Raw genomic sequence first — 24,583 nt, 5'->3', positions numbered from 1 at the left:
TGAACGACTTAGGAAAACGACGTAACCGATGGAAAAAGCCGACGCGGACCCGACGCCATACTTAACATGGCATACGGCGGACTGGCCTAAGGTTACCCCTCATATAGCAGGGGTAACCTTACGCTTACGGAAACGACGTACGCAACGCAAATTTGTTCGGGAATTGGCGTATCAGGCTCATTTGCATAGTCAAATGAGAACTGAACGTAAACGCCACCTGGCGGCCGGCGTCGCATTACATCTAAGATCCGACGGTGTAAGTGACTTACACCTGTCGGATCTTGGCCGTATCTATGCGAAAATTATTCTAGGAATCACTCGCATAGATACCCGGGGCCAAAAACAGAGATACAACGGTGTTTTCTGAGTTACACCATCGTAACTCTTTTGAGAATCTGGCCCAGGGATCCTAAGTCTAGGATACAGACAGCTAAAAGGGAAAATAGTGCAGGCTGGATTACAGTGTGAAGTGGAGGAAGTTGGGCTGTGGATGGGAGATGTATCTGGGGAATGGAAGAGCTCAGGAGTCTATCAGGAACTTCTGGCAGGGAAAAGGTGCAACTGTCAAGGCAATTGGTGAATAGGGAACAAGGTTTGCTGTGTGGGGACAGGAGGAACTGATAACAGGGAAGAGAAGATATGCATTAGGATCAGAGATGGCATCAGGGGAGGAGAGCAGTAATCAGAGCTGGGGAACATATCACTGATTACAGGGAGAGGAGTAGCGGAGCTGTCAGTGGTGGGGAAGGAGTGGAGAAAAGCAGATGAGCCGGACTGAGAGGAGAGTTTGCAGGCAGAGGAAATATGTGTAGGTGCAGCCGTGCAGGGGGAGCAGAAAGATCACCTACCTGTCAGATGTCAGAGAAGCTCTCCAGTACCTTTCTCTTGGATGGCTACGATGGTCCCTCACAGTCACCAGCTGGCAGCAGCCCCACCTTTTGCCCTCAACACTTACTGTGAGGCAGACAGGCATCCCTTCTATATCACTGCGCCAGAGACAGACAGGCTGGGGGCCGTAACTATAAACTAACTGTCGGCAAATGCGGCTTAGCTGCCTCCGCCCCTACAAAATAGTCCCTCTCTGCTACTGCCTCCTGAGTCCCTACTGATGGAAGGATGGGGTCCTAACATATGGTATTTATTGATTGGCCAATCTATAAGCTGCTCACAAGCTTTGAAAACTGCCTGCACTCTACAAGAGTGAGTGGCAGTGGAGGCAATGCGGAAAACAGCTCAGCTGAGCGGGACATAAGTCCAAATGCTGGGCTGTCCCGCAGACTGTTGGGAGGTATGGCTAAACCGTAGAAAGAGATTTGGTCCTAGCCATCCACATGCTCAGCGTCTGAATGCTAGCTTGGCCAAATTGCTAGCACTCCAGCTGCTGCATTTTCCGCTGGTAGACTTTGCCCCCTTTTGTGAATTTGTGGAATGTGCTGTACCTCAGTGGCAGGTTCCAAAATGTCATTTCTTTTCATGGAAGACCAAATCCGGCTCTCTACCTGCATGTGGAAGGCAATGTTTTGGCCTTGTTGGACAGGGTGGTCAGCAGTAAGGAGCATATTACCGCTGACTCATGGTCCAGCAGGCATGGGCAGGGACTTTACCTATCCTTCACAGTGCACTAGGTAACTGCTGGCATCTGGGAAGGATGCAGGACAGGGTTCAGTATTGTTGGAGCTTGTTCCGCCACCATGCTTCCAAAATGCTAGTGGTGACTCTTCTCCACCTCTCCTCTTCTTCTTCCTCTATGGGCTCTTCTTCTGCAGATTTATCCTCTGAACCTGCGGTTCTCTGTAAGCATTCAAGGTGCTATGCAAGCACAAAAAAAATTAAATGCTGTGTTTGAGTTGGTCTGCTTAGGGCAGTGTTTCCCAACTCCAGTCCTCAATGCACACCAACAGGTCATGTTTTCAGGCTTTCCATTATTTTGCACAGGTGATTTGATCAGTTTCACTGCCTTAGTAATTACCACAGCCGTTTCATCTGAGGGAAATCCTGAAAACATGACCTGTTGGTGTGCCCCGAGGACTGGAGTTGAAAAACACTGGCTTAGGGGACAGGAGCCACACTGGGGCAGAGATTTTGTCAGCTCTGCAGGGGCAGGCTCAGAGGTGGTTGATGCCACACCAGCTTCAGCCAGGAATGGTTGTATGCGACAATGGCACCAACCTTCTCTCCGTTTTTGCATTGATACATGTCCGCTGGGGCAGGACCCGGGTCCCCAAACACTTTTTATAGCAATAACTTGCATATTAGCCTTTAAAATTAGCACTTTTGATTTTTCACGTTCTTGTCCCATAGGCTTTAACAGTGTTCACGTATTCTAACAAACTTTTTACCTGTTAGCACGTTCTGCTCCGAATTGAACAGGGGGTGTTCAGCTCATCCCTACTCCTTGTAGTTGTCAATCTGAACCGGGCAAAGACATGGTACCGAGGTGGTATAGCGGTTGCACACTAAAGGTTTTAATAAAGAAACTTGTAATACATTAGAAATACACATGTTGGAAGGAAGGTATAATGCGTAGGCCACTGGGTTGATCTCAAGGATTTAGCTAGGGCTGGGCCACTCCTGTTTCCCTGTAGTGCTGAACTCAGACAGGGCCAAACTGGCCTGCTGGGATATTTCCCGGTAAGCCGTCTGTCCTGGGGTTGCAGCAGCGTGCAGGGTCGATCCAGTGTCAATATTGCGGCAGCATGTTCTATACATTGTACAGATGTGTCACTTTACAGGCAGACTAAGGGGACCCCCCAGGCACGATATTTAACCACTTCAGCCCTAGAAGAATTGGCTGCCCAATGACCGGGCCATTTTTTGCGATTCAGCACCACGTCAATTTAATTGACAATTGTGCGGTTGTGCACCCAAACAAAATTGGCCTCCTTTTTTCCCCAAATAGAGCTTTATTTTGGTGGTATTTGATCATCTCTGTGGTTTTTATTTTTTTTGCGTTATAAACAAAAAAGTTTCAATTTTGAAAAAAAAGCTATATTTTTTACTTTTTGCTATAATAAATATCCCCCAAAAATATATAAAAAAAATATTTTTTTCCTCAGTTTAGGCCGATACGTTTTCTTCTACATATTTTTGGTAAAAAAAAAAATTCACAATAAGCATATATTGATTGGTTTGCACAAAAGTTATAGCGTCTACAAAATAGGGGAAAGTTTTATGATATTTTTATTATTATTTTTTTTTTACTAGTAATGTCGGTGATCTGCGATTTTTATTATGACTGCGACATTATGGCGGACACATCGGACACTATTTTGGGACCATTGTCATTTATACAGCGATCAATGCTATAAAAATGCACTGATTACTGTGTAAATGACACTGGCAGGGAAGGGGTTAACCACTAGGGGGACGAGGAAGGGGTTAAGTGTGTCCTAGGGAGTGATTCTAACTGTGGGGGGCTAGGCTACAAGTGACATGACATTGATCACTGCTCCTGACGGCACTAGGCAGAACAGGGAAATGCCTTGTCACTAGGCAGAACAGGGAAATGCCTTGTCACTAGGCAGAACAGGGAAATGCCTTGTTTACAACCCCCTGTTCTGCAGCTCCGTGACACGATCGCGGTACACTGGCGGACATCGAGTTCACGGGTCATGGAGCTTGAGGCGGGCGTGCGCACTAGGCGGCAGATTCAAAGCAACGTACAGGTATGTTGCTTTGCCTGCCCCTGCCATTCTGCCAACGTTTATGTACGTGAGGCAGTTGGCAAGTGGTTAAAGGAATATTTCATTTTTATTGGTTTCACTTTAAGATGCCGCCGTGAGCCCGACCATGGGTCCCGCAGACTCGATCACCGCGGGGATACCCGCAATCGTATCATGGAAAGATAGAGTGGGGAGATGCTAATGTAAACAAGCATCTCCCCACTCTGCCTAGTGACAATGACACTGACTTCCACTCCATATAATACGGATCTGAAATGGGGATTTCTGTATGATCTAAAATGGGTATTTCTTTATGATCCCATGCCTAATGTCAACGTGTGCTATCTCCCATCATGGGGGATCAATGGACGTGTTTTGGGGGTGCAACCCCTTCCTTTCACCTACTTGAGTTGCACCCCCAAAACACGTACATTGAGATCCCCTGATGGCAGATAGCACATGTTGACACACTGGGCTAGATTCACAAAGAGATACGACGGCGTATCTCCTGATACGCCGTCGTATCTCTGAGATCCGACGGTCGGATCTATGCGACTGATTCATAAGAATCAGTTACGCATAGATCTCCCTTAGATCCGACAGGTGTAAGTGACTTACACCGTCGGATCTTAGCTGCAATCTTCCGCTGGCCGCTAGGTGGTGTTTCGTGTTTTACTCGCGACGAATATGCAAATGAGGAGATACGCCAATTCAGAAACGAACGCCCGCCCGTCGCTTTTTTTTCACGTAGTTTGCGTTCGGCTTTTTCCGACGGATAGTTACCCCTGCTATATGAGGGGTAGCTAATGTTAAGTATGGCCGTTGTTCCCGCGCCGAGTTTTGAATTTTTACGTTGTTTGCGTAAATCGGTCGCGAATACGGATGGACATAATTTACGTTCACGCTGAAAACAATGACGTTCTAGCGACGTCATTTGGAGCATGCGCACTGGGAAAAATCGCGGCAGGCGCAGTACGATCGGCGCGGGGACGCGCCTGATTTAAATAATACACTGCCCCTAGCCGCGGAATTTGAATCCCGCCGGGGGAGTTACGATCCGCCGGCGCAAGTTTCGAGGTAAGTGCTTTGTGAATACTGCACTAGCCTCTCAAAATTGCGCCGGCGGATAGATCCGCTAATCTATCTGAATCTACCCCACTGTGTGCGTCTTCAAAATTTGCCTTGAAGAAAGTAGTAAAAAATTGTAAAAGTGCATAAAAGAACAAAAGGGGGGGGGGGAATTGTGTGTTTCTTTAGATTTGCCCTAAAACTTCAATCATGTTTTTAAATTTTTGATCCATACAATTTATTATATTCCTCATAATGTCTAGTTCTCGACTACACACCATGATTTCCTGGATTACTATTTGTGTACTAGCACTGAAATTAGGAGTTTCTTCTTCACCAACATGTTCATCACCTAAAAAAAATTCACGGCGAAAAGCTCTCTTAGCAGTTTTCCTGTCGAAAAAAAAAAAACGATTGTGTGTATGAGGCATCTCTGCTCTCTTTTTTCCCGGCGGGTTTCCCGACAGACTTTTATTCGTCAGAAAACCCGGCCGTGTGTAGCAAAAAACAACCATTTTTGGCAGTTTTCCTGTGGGGAAAAACTCGGAGCATAAAACACGGTCAGGATTCCAGAGGAAAAGCTCTCATCTGAGTTTTCCCGACGGGAAAACCGAGCGTCTGTATGGGGAAAAAGTAGAGAGCAGGCTCTCGGCTTTCCGACTTTCCCGTCGGAAATCTGTCGTGTGTACTAGGCAAAAGGCTTTGATGGAATTCAGAGACCAATTTTGTGGATTGTCGTCCTTCCTGATAATATCCGTTAGGGGTTTGACCAGAGAAGAGACATTTTGAATACATTTCCAGTAATAATTAGCAAAGCCAAGAAAACATTGTAGCAGGCATAGTCCTGTGGTTTGGGGCCACTGCAGTTTTTCTGGGTCCATCAAAAAAACAGCAGTAGAAATTACATAACCCAGAAATTGAACCTGTTCACAATATAACTTGCACTTCTCCAACTTACAATACAGGATATTTTCTGTCAGCCTCTGTAGTACATGGGAGACATTTGTTTGGCGGTTCTCCAAAGATTTGGAAAATATATGAGAATATCATTGAGGTAAATCACACATTGCTGCTCCCTTGAGGCGGTCAATTAATTTCATAATCATTGGGATCAGATCAACATTCCTAATTGTAACTCGATTGACACCCCTATAATCGATACAAAGTCTCAATTCACCACTCTTCTTTTTTACAAGAAAGAAGCCAGCACCGGCAGAATATGAGGATTTGCAGATGAGCACTCGGGAAAGTGAATCAGCAACATAGTCCTCCATGGCTTTATCCTCAGACAGACAAAGGGTAGACCCGACCACAAGGAGGAATGGCACCAGGTTGAAGGTCAATTGCGCAATCATAAGACAGGTGTGGAGGCAAACTACCGGCTTGACCTTTGTCAAAGACATTGCTAAATTTGCGGTACTTCTCTGGCAAGGAGGAGACGGAAGAGGTGCACAAGACCTTAGCCACTTTCTGACATTATGTCTTACTGCATTGTGGCAACCAGGAAAGAACCTCAGCACAAAGAAAATCAAAACAGGGGTTATACCTCTGTAACCAAGGATAACCAATAACCACCAGATAATGAGGAGAGAAAATGTTTTGAATCAGGGTAATCTTATGTTGAAGAGCCCCTACAGCCATGGTCAACAGAGCAGTCACATGGGCAGGCTGTAAGGGTTTCCTATCAATAGCCTCAATGGCAAGTGGAGTGGCATGAAGCTGCAGCAGAATCGAGTGCTTTGACATGAAGGCACTATTTTGAAGAAGCCTGCAGCCCCAGAATCGATTAGAGCCTGTGTATCGATGGAAAACTCGGACCAAGAAAGAGTAACCAGAACTAAAGGCTTATCCTTCAGGATACCCGGGGAGGCAAAACGCCACCTAAGGTCTGTCCCCTACAGGACCTCAGGTGCGGGCATTTCCCGGATGGGTAGGACAAGATTTCAATAATTGATCTGCCTGGCTACAGTAAGGACACAATCTCTCCCTCCTCCTAAAGGCGCTCTCCTCAGCAAAGAGTAGGGTTGCCATCTGTGCAGGATTCACCAAGACAGTCCATTTTGTTTGAGTCATGCGTCCGGTTTTCAGCATGCTCGAAACCCAGACACATTCAGACCGGATGGTGGCTCCCTCTATGCAGGCTTCTGGGAAAGTGTTTATACCAGCCTGCGCAGAACCTGTCCCTGTCACCTCCCCACTCTCAAGATCTCTCTCTGCCGTCACGATCTCCATCTCTGAGTGCCATGCCATGTGACTGAGTGTCAGAGGATCTGCAGACTGAAGACAGCGGTGTAGTGGGTGAGGGGCGCAGGATTAGCCTGGGTGACATCGTACACTTGTACAGGCTCTTGCAGGTACAAGCGCCCCCTCGTACATCACAGCTCAGAAACAGGCATCGGTGGTGCAGTGCACGGGAGGTGGGGGAGGTTATGATCTTTAGCAGCAGAGAGCCGGTGGAGGAAGCAGTCATGCAGCAGTGGTACTGAGCAGGTCTGTGCAAGTTACAACACACAGTAACAGGTGGATACAGGGGTTGGGGGCATGGACACTTTGTGCTCTATTGGTCATGAGTGAGATCTGCAGGACTCCCACACACACCAATCCCACCCTACACCACCCCACATCCCATCCCACCCTACCCCACCCCACCACATACCATCAGATTCCACCCCACCACATCCCATCCCACCCCACCCCACCACATCCCACCCCACCCCACCCCACCACATCCCATCCCACCCCACCCCACCACATCCCACCCCACCCCACCACATCCCATCTCACCCCACCCTATCACATCCCACCCAATCTCATCTCATCCCACCCCATCCCATCATTGGGCACAATATACCTGTAGGTGTAAATAAATACAGTGGGCCAGATTCATGAAGCACTTACACCGTTTTTTTTGGTAGATGCGCGGCGTAAGTGCAGATTTGCACCTGCAGGGCGGAAGTCTGGGCTGATTTATGGACTGGGCATTGGTAGTGGGCCGGCGTAGCTCAGGGGTCACGCCAGGGCGCAGTTCTGAGCATGTGCAGATTGGGGCATTTACCCCTGGATGTCACTGAGCATGTGCGGTCTAAGATGCGCCCCGGCGTGACCCCTGCGCCACGGTCGGCACTTCATTAGCATAGGGTGACTCCCATTTGGCCTTACCCCGCCTTACGCCATCTAAAATCTGCCCCGCTGGGGCATCGTAGACAAAAAAAGTTTCTTGAATCACCTAACTGCCGCTCCGCGCTGGACCGGTGTAGTCTAAAAATGATGCACCACGCCGGTGCAAATCTGCACCATTGTACATGAATCTGGCCCACTGTATATATATATATATATATAAATATATATATATATATATATATATATATATATATATATATAAATATATATTTTTTTGTGTATGGTTAGCATTTTATTTAATAATGCAAAAATGGACATGTAGCCATTCACTTCCCAGAGAGAGAGAGAGGGGAGGCAGTGAAAGAAAAAGAGAAAGGGGAGGAATAAAGAAAAAGGGAAGGAAAAAATAAAAGATGGAGAGAAGAAAGAAAGACAGTATGGGCCAGATTCATGTAGACTTACGACGATCGTATCAGTAGATACGCCGTTGTAAGTCCGAATCCCCGCCGTCGTATATTTAAGCGTATTCTCAAACTGAGATACGCTTAAATATTGCTAAGGTACGACTGGCGTAAGTCTCCTACACCGTCGTATCTTAACTGCATATTTACGCTGGCCGATAGGGGCGTGTACGCTGATTTACGCCTAGAATATGTAAATCAGCCTATTCATGAACGTACGCCCGGCCGTCGCAGTAAAGATACGCCGTTTACGTAAGGCGTTTTCAGGCATAAAGATAAACCACCAAAAAGATGGCGCAGCCCTTGTTAAGTATGGACGTCGGAACCGCGTCAAATTTTTCTAGTTTTACGTCGTTTGTGTAAGTCGTCCGTGAATGGGGCTGGGCGTAAATTACGTTCACGTCGAAACCAATGAGTCTTTGCAGTGTAATTTGGAGCATGCGCACTGGCATACGTCCACGGACGGCGCATGCGCCGTTCGTTAGAAACGTCAAATACTGAAGGTTGGACACCAGGGGTGGGCCCCTCCCCTCCCGCTTAGGTGGCACTAAAGTTCCCATTCGGGGTGCCGCTCTAGTGGAAGGGACCGATTCAGCTCCAAACTATTATTAATATTATCCAACCTACCTGTTGTTGTTGTTACTATTATTGTATTACAAATAGTATCTCGTTAGTGACCTTGCCTACTTGTTCCATGTCATTGCGAACAACGTCGTTGCACGACGTACAATGTTTAATTGTACACTGCATTTCATATGTAAACTAATAAAATATTTGAAGAGAAACATCAAATACGTGGGGTCAACAGTATTTAGCATAGAACACGCCCCCAACCAGCCTATTTTGAATTAGGCGGGCTTACGCCGGCCCAGTTACACTACGCCGCCGTAAGTTAGAGCGCAACTTCTTTGTGAATACAGGATCTGCTGCTCTAACTTTCTGCGGCGTAGTGGCCCAGATTCTCATACAATTACGTTGCTCCTGGGCAGCGTAACGTATGTGATTTACGTTACACCGCCGCAGGTTTACAGCGTTAGTGCCTGATTCTCAGAACACTTACCTGTAAACTTGCGGCGGTGTATCGTAAAAGCGTTCGGCGCAAGCCCGCCCAATTCAAATGGGGCGGGCACCATTTAAATTAGGCGCGCTCCCGACGTGCATTGTGCTAAATGACGTCGCCCAGACTTCATTTGCTTAGACGTTAACGTAAATGGCGTCCAGCGCCATTCACGGACGTCTTACGCAAACGACGTAATTTTTTTAAATTTCGACGCGGGAACGACGGCCATACTTAACATTGGTTGCCCCTCATAATAGCAGGGGCAACTTTACGCGTCGCTTAAGCTACGGAAACGTCGTAAATTCTCAGCGTCGACCGTTCGGGAATCTTGCGTAATTACCTAATTTACATAAACGACGGGGAAAACGACGATGCGACACCTAGCGGCGGGAAAAAAAATTGCATTTAAGATCTGACAGCGTAAGAGCCTTACGCCTGTCAGATCTAATGGGTATCTATGCGTAACTGATTCTAAGAATCAGTCGCATAGATACCCGGGGCCAGATTAGGACTTACGACGGCGCAAATGGTGTTGCGCTGTCGTAACGCCATTGAGAATATGGGCCATTGTATCTGAGATACGCTACGCCCGCCGAAATCTTTCTGAATCTAGCCCTATGTGTATACTAAAAAAACTGCTGTGCGCCGCTATAGTGTTCGGGTTTGACTTGAAGAAAAGGTGGCAACACTAGCAAAGAGATGTGTGAAGCCCAGATGCATAGCCTCTATTTTACTGGAGGACTTGGTACCAGGAGGCTTTCGAGGTGAGGGAGGCAGGGGTGGGAAAGCAAAGCTTGGAGCCAAACATACAGGAGGCTTCTGCAAGTACTCCTTAACCACTTAAGGACCCCTTCACGCCGATATACGTTGGCAGAAGGGTACGGCTGGGCACAGGCCTTTAAGAGCCCAGCCGCGGGGGCGCGAGTGTGGCGGCGTGCTCGCGAACCGGTCCAAAGCTCTGTGACCGCGCCCTTGGGACCCGATCGCCGCCGGTTCCCTGCGATCAGTCACAGGAGCTGAAGAAAAGGGAGAGGTGTGTGTAAACACACCTTCCCCGTTCTTCTGTGTGGCAGTGACACTGATCGTCTGTTCCCTGAAATAGGGAACGATGATCAGTGATGTCACGCCTACAGCCACGCCCCCCTACAGTAAGAATCACTCCCTTAGAGCACACTTAACCCCCTAGTGGTTAATCCCTTCACTGCCATTGTCATTTTCACAGTAATCAGTGCATTTTTATAGCACTTTTCGCTGTGAAAATGACAAAAATGTGTCAAAAGTGTCCGATGTGTCCGCCATAATGTCGCAGTCATGAAAAAAATATTGCTGATCGCCACCATTACTAGTAAAAAAAATATATTAATAAAAATGCCATAAAACTATCCCCTGTTTTGTAAACGCTATAAATTTTGCGCAAACCAACCGATAAACGTGATTTATTTATTTTTTACCAAAAATAGGTAGAAGAATACGTATCGGCCTAAACTGAGGGAAAAAAAATTATATCTTTTTTTGGGGATATTTATTATAGCAAAAAGTAAAAAATATTGCATTTTTTTCAAAATTGTCGCTCTACATTTGTTTATAGGGCAAAAAATAAAAACCGCAGAGGTGATCAAATACCACCAAAAGAAAGCTCTATTTGTGGGAAAAAGACGCCAATTTTGTTTAGGAGCCAAGTCGCACGACAGCACAATTGTCAGTTAAAGCGACGCAGTGCCAAATCGCAAAAAGGGGCAAGGTCCTTAACCTACATAATGGTCCGGGTCTTAAGTGGTTAAAGGAATGTCTCCCTCGGAGTCTGGAATCAATGAGAATGAAAATTGTGATCAACTCCTCAAGATTCCTAGGTATGTCTTGGACTGCAATCTCATCTTTAATGTTATCCGAGAGAACAGGAGAAAAAGCAGCCATGAGGGCCTCAGTGTTCCAACCTCTGCTGCCAGAGTATGGAATTCAATGGCATAATTGGCAACAGTTCTCATACGCTGATGGACATGAGGCTTTTGGCAGCAGAAGTGTAGCGAGCGGGAACATCAAATACCCTTTTAAAGAAGGCCACAAACTAATTCTGGACAGTGGATTTTTGCATCTCCCATAGAGGGTTTTCCTAAGCCAAGGCTCTATCAAAAAGCAACCCAGATAGCAAGCAATTGTCTTGCAAGTTTGAAAATGACTTGCTAAGCTATTGGTAGACTTGACAGGATTCACAAGTTTGTTGCACAATTACAGCAAGTCTGCATTGCATGACTCCAGATCAATTTTCTTTGCAAACATTCTGCAAGTCTGCTGCTAGTTCTGGTTCAGTTATGTTGTGCAATGGTCATCCCACCACAAGGGTCACTGTGGCTGAATTTTCATGTTGTAGACATGCAAAGCTCTTGCTGTAGACTCACCGCTGCAACTATGCTATTGCTAGAGACTTGCCATGCAAATTTGCTACAAATTGGAAAAGTGTCAAGTAGAACTTGTGCTTCAAGTGCTCTGCAAGTGAACAACTTGCCAGTGAAAATGTGCAGCAAGTTAACAAGACTTACAATTGAACACTGCAAAAAATTTGTGGCAAGTTATCCTTGCTATCTGGGAAATAAATAATGAAGCCTACTTTGTTTCTGTACGTAGGGAACACCTTGTTGAGAAACCTTCTGCAATGAACTGGATCACCCCCAAAACATTAGGGAAGCAAAGCGGAACCAGTCATACCTCTTTCTCGGCAGAATTCAGCCAGAAACTCGGTCGGAGCTGGATTCTGGCGAGAAACTCGGTCGTGTGTACACTTTTCAGCGAGGAAGCCGACGAGGAACTCGTCGGGCCGAAAAGAGAACATGTTCTCTATTTTCTCGTTAGTCAATGGGAAAAGTCGGCCCACTGAACTCGACGAGGAACTCGATGTGTTTGGCACGTCGAGTTCCTCGGTCATGTGTACGGGGCCTGACAGAGTTAATATTAGAGGTGGGTGCATGCACAGAGACCGGAGCAGCAGCAGTGATGGCCTGCAGGTGAGAAGTTTGACTCAGGAGCATCTGTAACACTATGGCAAACTGATCCATGCAGTGGTCCTGCTCATCCAATCTTGAAAAAATATTATAATTAGGTGGATTGCCTGCATCTTCTGAATTCATGGCCTTCGCCATGTCAGGAACCATGAATCGGAGACAGAAAATGCAATAAAAATCACACCTTTAATGTAATATTAAAAATGGTACAGATCAGGAATGTAGTCAAAAGATAAGTCAGCGTTCGAAAGCCAAACGGGGTAATCAGACGAGCCTGTAATCAGGAAGCCAGGAATCAATGTAGATGGTAGCCAAAGTTCATGATCAGGAATCAGAAGGGACGTCAGCCAGACAAAGTCTTTAAAAGGAACCCAGCAGAGACACTCAGGATATGTTGACCAAGGCGAAGAAACCAAAGCAAGGAACAAGGCAGATTAAATAGCCAGAAAGGGCTGACTGTAGGCTGGACTGATGAGGCAGGTAATGGTAACCAGTTGAGCCATTGTGGAAACAATGAGTGGTTGGTAATTAACGGACAGCTGGGCAGCCTTGTGCACTGAGAAGAGAGCTGCTAAAAGCCCCGCCCTGACAGTATAACAGGACTGACTAAGGCTGGGTTCACACTTGTCCGACAAACGGTCCTACATTGGGAGCTCATGTAGCATGACGTGTGAAAATCAATGTTTCCATATGAGAGCGGTCTTAACTGGTCCTACACAAGTTGGTCCGACTTTGAAAATGCTCCCTGTACTACTTTGGTCCTACATTGATCCTACTTCAGCCCATTGAATATCATTGAAGTCGGACCAAAGTAGGAGCCTTGTCCTAACCATCCGAATTTTGACATCCGACATGTGATTACAGCAGCAGTAAAAGGAATTTATCTCACTCTGGGATTGTTTTAATTGGTCATAGAACAAGTCAGGCTATCACAAAGTCGGACTGATGTCGCAGAGCAAAGTAGGATGAAAGTAGTACTGCTGTCGTGTAGTATAGTGTGAACCCAGCCTTAGGCTGGGTTCACACTACTACACTACTTTCATGCTACTTTGCTCTGCTACATTGGTCCTACACTGATCCTACATTGGTCCTACATTTATCCTATTTTGGTCCTACATCCATCCTACTTTCATGAACAGGATACTACTTTGATCCGACTTTGTGATACTCTGACTTGTTCTTTGACCAATCAAAACAATCCCAAAGTGAGATAAATTCCTTTTACTGCTGCTGTAATCACATGTCGGATGTCAAAAGTCGGATGGTTAGGACAAGGCTCCTACTTTGGTCCGACTTCAATGATATTCAATGGGCTGAAGTAGGATCAATGTAGGACCAAAGTAGTACAGGGAGCATTTTCAAAGTCGGACCGACTTGTGTAGGGCCAGTTAAGACAGCTCTCATAGGGAAACATTGATTTTCACACGTCATGCTACATGAGCTCCCAATGTAGGACCGTTTGTCGGACAAGTGTGAACCCAGCCTGAAAGTCGTGTAGTATAGTGTGAACCCAGCCTGAGGCTGGGTTCACACTTGTCCGACAAACGGTCCTACATTGGGAGCTCATGTAGCATGACGTGTGAAAATCAATGTTTCCCTATGAGAGCTGTCTTAACTGGTCCTACACAAGTCGGTCCGACTTTGAAAATGCTCCCTGTACTACTTTTGGTCCTACATTGATCCTACTTCAACCCATTGAATATCATTGAAGTCAGACCAAAGTAGTATCCTGTTCATGAAAGTAGGATGGATGTAGGACCAATGTAGGATAAATGTAGGACCAATGTAGCAGAGCAAAGTAGGATGAAAGTAGTGTAGTAGTGTGAACCCAGCCTAAACCACTTTAGCCTCGGCAGGATTTGCCCCCTTCATGACCAGGCCATTTGTTGCTATACGGCACTGCATACATTTAACTATCAATTGTGCAGTCATTCGATGTTGTACCCAAACAACATTGATGTCCTTTTTTTTCCCACAAATAGAGCTTTCTTTTGGTGGTATTTGATCACCTCTGCAGTTTAAATTTTTTGCTCTATAGAAAAACAGACCGACAATTTTGAAAAAAATATATATTTTTTACTTTTTTATATAATAAATATCCCCCAAAAAGGTAAAAGAAAAATATTTTATTCATCAGTTTAGGCAAGTGGTCTCCGGATGCGGCCCTTTGCTTGCTTTTATCTGGCCCTTGGGGCAATATTTCATTCACTGACACCATTGAAGGGCACAATTCCTCCCAATTACACCAACACTGGGTCACAATTCCTCCCAATGATGGGGTACAATTCCTCCCAATAAAACCAACAAGGGGGCACAGTTCTCCCAATGACACCACTTATGGGGCCCAATGATATCAATGATGGGGCACAATTCATCCCAATGACGCCAATGATGGAGCACAATTCCTCCCAATGAGAACAATGATGGGGCGAAATTCCTCCCAATGATAAGACATTCCTGATAGCCACAGTCTGGCCCCCCTAAATTCTGAAGGACAATAAACTGGCCCTTTCTTTAGACAGTTTGGAACCCCTGGTTTAGGCCAATATATATTCTACTTATTTTTGGTAAAAAAAATCCCAATTAGCGTATATTGATTGGTTTGCGGAAAAGTCATCACATCTACAAAATAGGCGATAGATTTATCGCTTTTTATAATATTTTTTTATTAATAATGGTGGTGATCAGCGATTTTTAGTGGGAGTATGACATTGTGGCAGACAGATCGGACACTTTTGAAATTTTTCTGGGACCGGTGACACTTAAGCAGCAATCAATGCTATAAAAATGCACTGATTACTGTATAAATAACACTGGTAGGGAAGGGGTTAACACTAGGGGTGATCAAAGGGTTAAATGTTCACTAGGGAGGTGCTTTCTAGGGGGAGTAGACTGACTGAGTAGCTGATCACTCTGAACTCCCCTGACAAAATGGGGATCTACTTTGTTTACACTGGCAGATCCCTGTTCTGCCTCTCTGTGGAGTGATCGCGGGTGGCCAGTGGACATTGCAGCCACCAGCTGCATGCATCAGCTCTGGTGCCGAGCTATATTTATTACACGGAGCGCCGTACCGGTAATAAAGCTGCCTTGCCACAGTATAAATGGGGCAGGCGGTCATAAAGCGGTTAAGCTGGTCATACATTAATCTTTTTTATTCTTTTTTTTTTTCCATTCTAAGAGCAGGTTGAATAAAAAATTACCCAATTTCCCCATTCACACATACAGTGTAAATAGGAGAATCACTCCCACTGTGCTATTGTATTCTGATGACGGGGAGCCTTCCCCATCATAAGAACACACTGATTTATTTTTATTTATTTCAGCTATTTACTGTATATATTGCACCGTCAATTTAAACAGCGCTTCACATATGTATTGTACATTCACATCAATTTTGCCCTCAAAGAGCTTACAATCTAAGGTCCCTAACTCACATTCGCACTCATGCTAGGGCCAGTTTATACAGGAGCCAATTAGCCATCTTGTCTTTGGAGTGTGAGAGGAAACTGGAGTACCAGGAGGAAACCCCATGCAGGCACAGGGAGAACATTTAACCTCCAGGCAGGTAGTGTTGTGGTAGGTTTTCCACTATAACCAGCAGCATTAATCTGTCAGGAAAAAACCTGACAGGTTGGTTGTAAAAACTGATCGGTAGATCAACTGCAATGCAAGTTTAGTACAGCGATCTCCCCCACTGACCTGTTATGTTTTGACAGGGTGCCCCCGCCAGAACACTCCAATCAGCGTTCTCTGCCATTGGCTGAGAGCGCTGATCGGGAGTCAGTCAGCGGCTGGTTTTCCAGCATGCACATCCAACAGAAGCTGGCCAGCTTCTGTCGGATAGAACGAAATACACACAGGCAGAATATTGGTCAGTATTTTTTGTACCGGAAAATGTCTCCCATCATTCTGTCTGTGTGTACGGGGATTATAGGAGGTCATACACAGGCAATTTCTATTTACTGCTGTGAGCAGTCTCATAAAGATTTTTTTTCCTAGGTATGACCATCAGTTTAGTGTCAGAAATCTCCACTTTACTTCCTATGAGTATGGAGCTCTTATCAGCAGAGATAAATAGAATATCAGATAAAATTCATCCCGACCAAACAGTAGCAATGCTGATTGTGGCCTCACACTGTCTGCTGATACCATTCATGCTCAGGGCCGGCCTTTGCGCTGTGCGGGTTGTGCGCCCGCACAGGGCGCCATGAACAACAGGGGCGCCGTGCGGCTGTCACAGCTTGCAGTCAGTCAGAGCCGGCGCTACCACTTGGCACTGCTGCCAAGGGCGCAGCCACGGCTACTGGTTCCCTCAATGTGAGACACTGACAGTAGTAGTCCTTACCCGCAGTCCTGTGGAGGGAGGGAGAGGAGGCGCTGGGAGCTTGTCACAAACGCGATCATCCAGTCAGTGGGTGGATCCATGTGCTCCCCCTCCCCCGGCTCCTCCCCTTGTCCCGCGCTCTGCGGATCTCCTGCCATGTGCAGAGCGCGGATAATGATGACTGCCGCCGCTGCCGCTGAGCAGCTTCTTGACCTCCTCTCCTGGATGGACAACAGCCGTAGAGTGTGTGGAAGTCTGAAAGACCTGCCAGCGATCATCGGAGAGGTACTGTGAATGACAGTCCGCTGCCGTGACGTCACTGCCTGATCGAGGGTACCCCGAACATCCCCGCTGACCTCACACACAGATCTAACGCTATGATGCCACCTACTGTCTCTCCCCTGTCATCATCATGCTCCTCGGCATCCCCCTGTTTCTGGCATCCCACTACCCTACCTCTAAAGCCTGTCAGCCTTCTTTCACCCACCCCTGTCATCTCCATCCTCCCTACCAACCACCCCTGTCATCTCCATCCTCCCTACCAACCACCCCTGTCATCTCCATCCTCCCTGTCACCCACCCCTGTCATCTTCATCCTTCCTGTCACCCACCCCTGTCATCTCCATCCTCCCTACCAACCACCCCTGTCATCTCCATCCTCCCTGTTACCCACCCCTGTCATCTTCATCCTTCCTGTCACCCACCCCTGTCATCTTCATTCTCCCTGTCACCCACCCCTGTCATCTCCATCCTCCCTACCAACCACCCCTGTCATCTCCATCCTCCCTGTCACCCACCCCTGTCATCTTCATCCTTCCTGTCACCCACCCCTGTCATCTTCATTCTCCCTGTCACCCACCCCTGTCATCTCCATCCTCCCTACCAACCACCCCTGTCATCTCCATCCTCCCTGTCACCCACCCCTGTCATCTTCATCCTTCCTGTCACCCACCCCTGTCATCTTCATCCTTCCTGTCACCCACCCCTGTCATCTTCATCCTCCCTGTCACCCACCCCTGTCATCTTCATCCTTCCTGTCACCCACCCCTGTCATCTCCATCCTCCCTGTCACCCACCCCTGTCATCTTCATCCTCCCTGTCACCCACCCCTGTCATCTTCATCCTTCCTGTCACCCACCCCTGTCATCTCCATCCTCCCTGTCACCCACCCCTGTCATCTTCATCCTTCCTGTCACCCACCCCTGTCATCTCCATCCTCCCTGTCACCCACCCCTGTCATCTTCATCCTTCCTGTCACCCACCCCTGTCATCTTCATCCTCCCTGTCACCCACCCCTGTCATCTCCATCCTCCCTACCAACCACCCCTGTCATTTCCATCCTCCCTGTCACCCACCCCTGTCATCTTCATCCTTCCTGTCACCCACCCCTGTCATCTTCATCCTTCCTGTCACCCACCCCTGTCATCTTCATCCTCCCTGTCACCCACCCCTGTCATCTTCATCCTCCCTGTCACCCACCCCTGTCATCTTCATCCTCCCTGTCACCCACCCCTGTCATCTCCATCCTCCCTGTCACCTCCCTACCACCCACCCCTGTCATCTCCATCCTCCCTACCAACCACCCCTGTCATCTCCATCCTCCCTGTCACCCACCCCTGTCATCTCCATCCTCCCTGTCACCCACCCCTGTCATCTCCATCCTCCCTGTCACCCACCCCTGTCATCTCCATCCTTCCTGTCATCTTCCTACCACCCACCCTGTAATCTTCATCCTCCCTGTCAGCTTCCTACAACCCCACCCCACCCCATTACATTTTCTGGTGCACAAAACATATGATGGACGCAGGGACAATTTTTCTCTTGATTTTACTATAGGAGGCATTAGTGGACTACAAGGCCCAGCATTTTACTATAGGGGGCATTGGTGGACTACAAGGCCCAGCATTTTGCTATAGGGGGCATTGGTGCAGAATTTTACTATAGGAGGCATTGGTGGACTACAAGGCTCAGCATTTTACTATAGGGGGCATTGGTGGACTACAAGGCCCAGCATTTTACTGTAGAAGCATTGGTGGACTACAAGGCCCAGCATTTTTACTATAGGAGGCATTGGTGGGACTAAAATTCTAGGCATTGTAGTCCACCAATGCCTCCTATAGTAAAATGCTGGGCCTTGTAGTCCACCAATGCCCCCTATAGTAAAATGCTGGGCCCTGTAGTCCACCAATTCCCCCTATAGTAAAATGCTGGGCCTTGTAGTCCACCAATGCCCCTATAGTAAAATGCTGGGCCTTGTAGTCCACCAATGCCCCTATAGTAAAATGATGGGCCTTGTAGTCCACAAATGCCCCTATAGTAAAATGCTGGGCCTTGTAGTCCACCAATGGCTCCTATAGTAAAATGCACCAATGCTGTAGTGTCCGTGTGTATTGTGTAGTGGTCTGTGGGTAGTTTATTGTGTATCGGTCTGGGGGGGGGGGGCGCCACAGGATTAGCTCGCACAGGGCGCCTGAACACCTAAGGCCGGCCCTGTTCATGCTCCATACACAAGGAGATTATAGCACAATACGAGTCATGTCAGTGGTATTCTGTGCTCATCCTGTGTATGGAGATATCACCGTCTCTACACATGGAGGACAATATTAGGGGGGTCTAGTCCATTATAACAACTTTCTTATAAAATTTCTTATAAAATTCTATTTCCTGGACTTTTATGAAGTGATCTAATATACATGATTCCAATAAAGAGAAATGAGTTCCATTCATGTAGAGAATAGTTACATTCATTCCTGGGGGAGAAATTCATTTTCTTCTGGTAACATTCTTCTCTTCTTCTACAGATTGTATTATAATGACCTGACAGACAGTTCCTGCCCCCACCTGGCATCTGGAATAAGAAATAACCAGACACTGAGGATACTGAGCCTTTATGGGAACAATCTGGATGGTCCTCATTTCAGGGATCTGATGGAAGCTCTGACAACAAGCCGGATAGAGGAATTACGGTGAGTATAACAGGAATGACTGAGACAATAATATTCTGGGACAGATCACACCACATGTACTGCAGGTTTTTTTTTTCTGCATGAAAAAATCATTGAAAATAGAGGGGGGGCGTGGCCTGACGTGAACGGCGGCGGACGTCTTAGAGAGGAGCTCCGAATTCCACCAGCCTCATCCGCAGCCATCGGGGTATTTAACTACCCGTTTGGGCCCAAAGTACACAGGCATCTTTAGCCCGGACCCCAGCAGAGTCCGGGGCTGTCATTTTGGACAAAGTTGGCCGCCCAGAGCCGGAGATACAACGCCACAGCTCTCGGGGCCGCCGCCATACTGCCTACCTGAGGCCTACCAACGGAGCCAAATTCAGCCTTCCCTGGAGGTAAGGGACCACTCCCAGCCATCTCCCTCCTCCTTCCCACCTACCTAGTACTATCCGGAGGCCGCACCAGGTCCCAGAGTCGTCCGCAATAGCCGCGGTTCGGTGCGGCCTAGTTGGGCCTATGGATCCCCGGACTTTCCTAACGCCACACTCTGCGATAGCGGAGGCGCGCATCGGCCGAACTGTCCTCGATAGCACGGACCCCCCTGGCATCCACTCTACCACCCATCCCGGACCCTGCTAAGGCCGTTATCTGGCCCTAAATACCGGATTATTTAATCACTGTATAGCAGAAGTACGGAGGCCATCTTGGTACACCCGAGGCCTATAGTCCTCTTGCTAACTGCACTAGACCCTGTCCTACCACCAGAGCCCCTAAACCTAACGAAGCTACACCTCAGTGGGGGACTAGGGTGGAATTTCCCCATCCATGAATGGAGGGGGGGGAAATAGTTTGATCTCTACACTGTCACTGAAGTAATTTATATGGGGTAAGACTTGCCTTGTTCCGAGATGGCTGAATAGAAACGGTGCCCCAGGCCCCACAGGGTAAAAACGGCTTACAGCAGCACACACAGTGGTGATTGAGACAACCTACCTTTATAACTACACTGCGCTGACTCCTGCAACCATGACCAAGAAACAAAAGGGACCTCAGAGGCCGCAGAAACTTACAGAATACTTCGCCCTAGAACAGAGGCAGGACAGCACGGGCACGCCTGAGCCCTCTGCAGCCAGCACTCCTCATCTAACGCAGAGAAAGGATAAACCCCCTAAACGATCATCCCCTGCTGGTAACAGACACTCTCCTGCCTCCTCCTCTACATCTGGGAGCCCTGAGAAAGCCAGATTTAAATTGGATAGCACAGGCTCTTCCCAAGGGGTGAATCCGAGCCTTGAATCGGGAGACGATACCAGGGAACTCCCGGACTCCATCGACCGTTTCCCCACAAATAATCAACCAGTGTTGGATACAACACTCAAAGATATGCTGGTCTCTCTGAGGAGTTCCCTCCACAGTGACATGATGGCATGCGTCCATAAATTTGGGAGTGAGCTGCAGGCCGTGGCATCACGGGTAGACCATGTCGAGAACAGAATGGGGGAATTTGCCACCACAATCAACAGCCTTGGACGCCCATGAAGCAAGAGATGAAGAGATGGAGGCGGTCAAAGCCAAAATTGCAGACATGGAGGACCGTTCCAAGAGGAACAACCTCAAAATATGCGGGGTTCCTGAATCTGTTCCACAATCAGAACTGCGCGAATATGTCGCCAAGATATTTACCTCAATCTTGCCTGATCTCACTGAAATGGACAGAATCCACAGGCTACCAAAGCCCTCTTACCTCTCAGATAAAGTACCGAGGGATGTTATCCTACGCATGCATTTTTTTCACGTAAAAGAGCGCTTGATGTCCAAGGTGCGCAATATAGATCATGTCCCCCCGCAATACATTGATCTCCAGTTCTTCTCCAACTTGTCTCAATTTACGTTGCAGAAACGGCGAAGTCTCAACACCATCTCCAAAGCACTGCGTAACCACAAAATAGTCTATAAATGGGGGTTCCCAACCAAACTCATTATCACCAATGGTGGAAAGGAGCATACAGTGGATTCCCTGGCCAAAGGCTTGAAATTGCTCAAGACATGGAATATCATTCCAGATGATCCCCCCCGTGGGTCTAACAACCGCAGTCCAGATCGTATTGGAGATGACTGGAGTGTGGTCAACTCCAGGAATGCCCATTCACACCGATGAAGAGGTTGTGGGCTGCTGAAATTCTTCCATTACTCTTGTATACCCTGTTCTGGAGGCACCTTACTGAACTTGACCCTCATCCTTTTGATTATTTGCAGCCATGAGCTGCACTCAGGTCACCATGACCTATGTTCATTTTCTACAGTTCTTTTTTTTCTGCCTATGTGTTTTTTTGTTGTTGTTGCTGTTCGTTTCTCATTATCTTCGTTGCAGTCTGACACCCTGCCTTGCAACTGGTCTTATGAACATTCTCCTATCCATTGAGCTCACACATAACTCTCTGATCGTGGAGAGGATTCTCCCTGGCTCGCTAATATGGCCTACTAAGCCACCTGATGTAAGTGTTACCCATTTTTTTTCATGCTCATCAATGCAGATCACTGTCCCAAGATGACTATCACTTTCTTGACTATTAACGCTAAAGGCCTCAATCACCCAGTCAAAAGAAAGTCATTATGGACTGAGGCGATCCGATTCAATTGTGATGTCTTATGCACCCAGGAGACCAGTAACAAGATGTAACAAGATGCCTACTTGCACCCACCCTAAATATCCACACATATTTAAAGCCAGTGCCCCGGCTAAAAAAAGGGGGGTAATGACTGCAATTAGGGACACTGTGGCGTTCAAGTTGCATAATGAGATTGCCGACTCTCAGGGAAGATACCACATCCTTGTGTGTGACATTAACTCTACCACTTATACAGTGGTTAATATATATGCGCCTAATGACCACCAAATACGCTTTGTGAAGCAAGTCCTCAGATGTGTTAGACCAGTGCAAAAGGGCTTTCTTATTTTATGCGGAGACTTCAATCTCCCCCCTGACCCTCAGATTGACTCCACATCCTGCTCGCGCAGACACCATTACTCTCTACAACCAACACTACACTCACAGGATCTCTATGATGCTTGGAGATGTCTCCATAGCACTGAGAGGGACTACTCTTTCTTCTCAACGAGTCATGGTGTTTACACAAGATTAGATCTCTTTCTGGTAGACAAATGGTTACTGCCTAACATTGTGGATTCTAAAATGAATTTTATCACGTGGTCGAATCATGCCTCTGTGACGCTCTCGGTTGCTGATTCGCCAGGCGTTGACACTACATTCGTCTGGCGTTCCAACCCGAGGTTGTTTCAAGCTGATCACTCTAAAAAGACCTTGCAGAAAGAACTAACTGATTTTTTTTCTTGTAATGTCGGTTCTGTGTCTGACTCTATGGTGTTGTGGAATGCCCATAAAGCATTTATGAGAGGGGTCCTGATTAGTGTTGAGCAGAATATGCCATATTCGATTTCGCGATATATCTCGAATATATATTCGAATATTCGAGATATATTCGCTAAATTCGAATATTCGTGATATTTTATCGAAATTAATTGAATGCGATTTTTCGCTATTGCGAATGCGAAAATAATTGCGATTTTTTAATAACTGCGGTAGGAGCGCTCTGATTGGCTTAGAATATTCGTGATATTTTATCGAAATATCGCAACATGCGAATGCGATATTTATTGCGCAATTTCGAGATATGCTGGAGGAGCGCTCTGATTGGCTCAGAATATTCGTGATATTTTATCGAAATATCGCAACATGCGAATGCGATATTTATTGCGCAATTTCGAGATATGCTGGAGGAGCGCTCTGATTGGCTCAGAATATTCGTGATATTTTATCGAAATATCGCAACATGCGAATGCGATATTTATTGCGCAATTTCGAGATATGCTGGAGGAGCGCTCTGATTGGCTCAGAATATTCCTGATATTTTATCGAAATATCGCAACATGCGAATGCGAAATTTATTGCAGATATTTCGAAAACTGCTGTAGCAGCACTCTGAAATCGAATATGTATGATATTTTAACCAAAATACATATTGCGATTGCGATTTTTCGATCGCGCATGCGCAATTGCGCGAACAACACGCGACCATTTCCTGGAGCCTTGCCAGTTTCCCAATATTACAGCAACATGGTGGGAAGCAATTTCTCAAAGTCTGAGGAAAAGTTGCTGATTTGTGTAAGTATTTTGACCACTGTTATTTCATCATCTTCAACTGCATTTAAGTCTAGTTTAAAAGTTAGTATATATGATCAGATATTAGTATTTAACCAAAAATGTGTCTCCTGCTTTTACAAAACTACAAGTCCCAGCATGCCTGGACAGCTGCAGACACCCTGGTTGGCAAATGTGTATTTAGGCACTTTTCCTTGTTATTTAGCATAATGAATTTAAAATTTTTTTGGACATAGGACGTATGCGAACGTCCTGACTTCAGTGTCCTCAAGGCCCAAGGACGTTCGAATACATATTGCCCTTTAGATGTTGCAGAACTACAACTTCCAGCATGCCTGGGAATGCTGGCACTTCTAGTATTGTAAGTTCTGCAGGCCCACATTTTTCAGGCCTTTATGCACGGGTCTCTAAACTGTGGCACCCTAGATGCAGCAAAAGTAAAATTCTTAGCATGCACTGAAAGACCGTGGCTGATGGGAGTAGTAGTTTTGCAACAGCTGGAGGTGGACTGGTCTTGAAACCCAGAGTTAGGTAACAAACCCGTAGTGTTTTGCAACCATTCTGCCTCCAGCTGGTTATTTTCTGTTGAAAAGCCTGTGGCGTGCAAAACACAACCCAAAAACTCCACCCGGTGCAAGGAAAAATTTGCACACACCTAAAGAGTGACATCACAAAAAACTGCGACGGTTGCATACGTCAGTGGTCCTCCGAAAAGGTCCCGTCTCTGACCCCCCGGGGCGTTAGGCTCCTAGGCTCCTGA

At 46.8% G+C, this 24,583-nt stretch overlaps 1 protein-coding gene across 1 annotated transcript in view; it reads left to right on the top strand.

The window, feature by feature from the left end:
* The window catches only part of LOC120920162 (NACHT, LRR and PYD domains-containing protein 12-like), a 487,778-nt gene that overhangs the window by 248,396 nt on the left and 214,799 nt on the right, over positions 1 to 24,583 (top strand). The window contains exon 9 of the mRNA XM_040332082.1: positions 19,496 to 19,660. Coding sequence (XP_040188016.1) covers positions 19,496 to 19,660 — 165 coding nt within the window. The remainder of the gene's footprint in view (positions 1 to 19,495; positions 19,661 to 24,583) is intronic.

The sequence above is a fragment of the Rana temporaria genome, chromosome 13, assembly GCF_905171775.1.
Source record: "Rana temporaria chromosome 13, aRanTem1.1, whole genome shotgun sequence".
NCBI lineage: Eukaryota > Metazoa > Chordata > Amphibia > Anura > Ranidae > Rana > Rana temporaria.
This window is presented reverse-complemented; position numbering and strand designations above follow the sequence as displayed.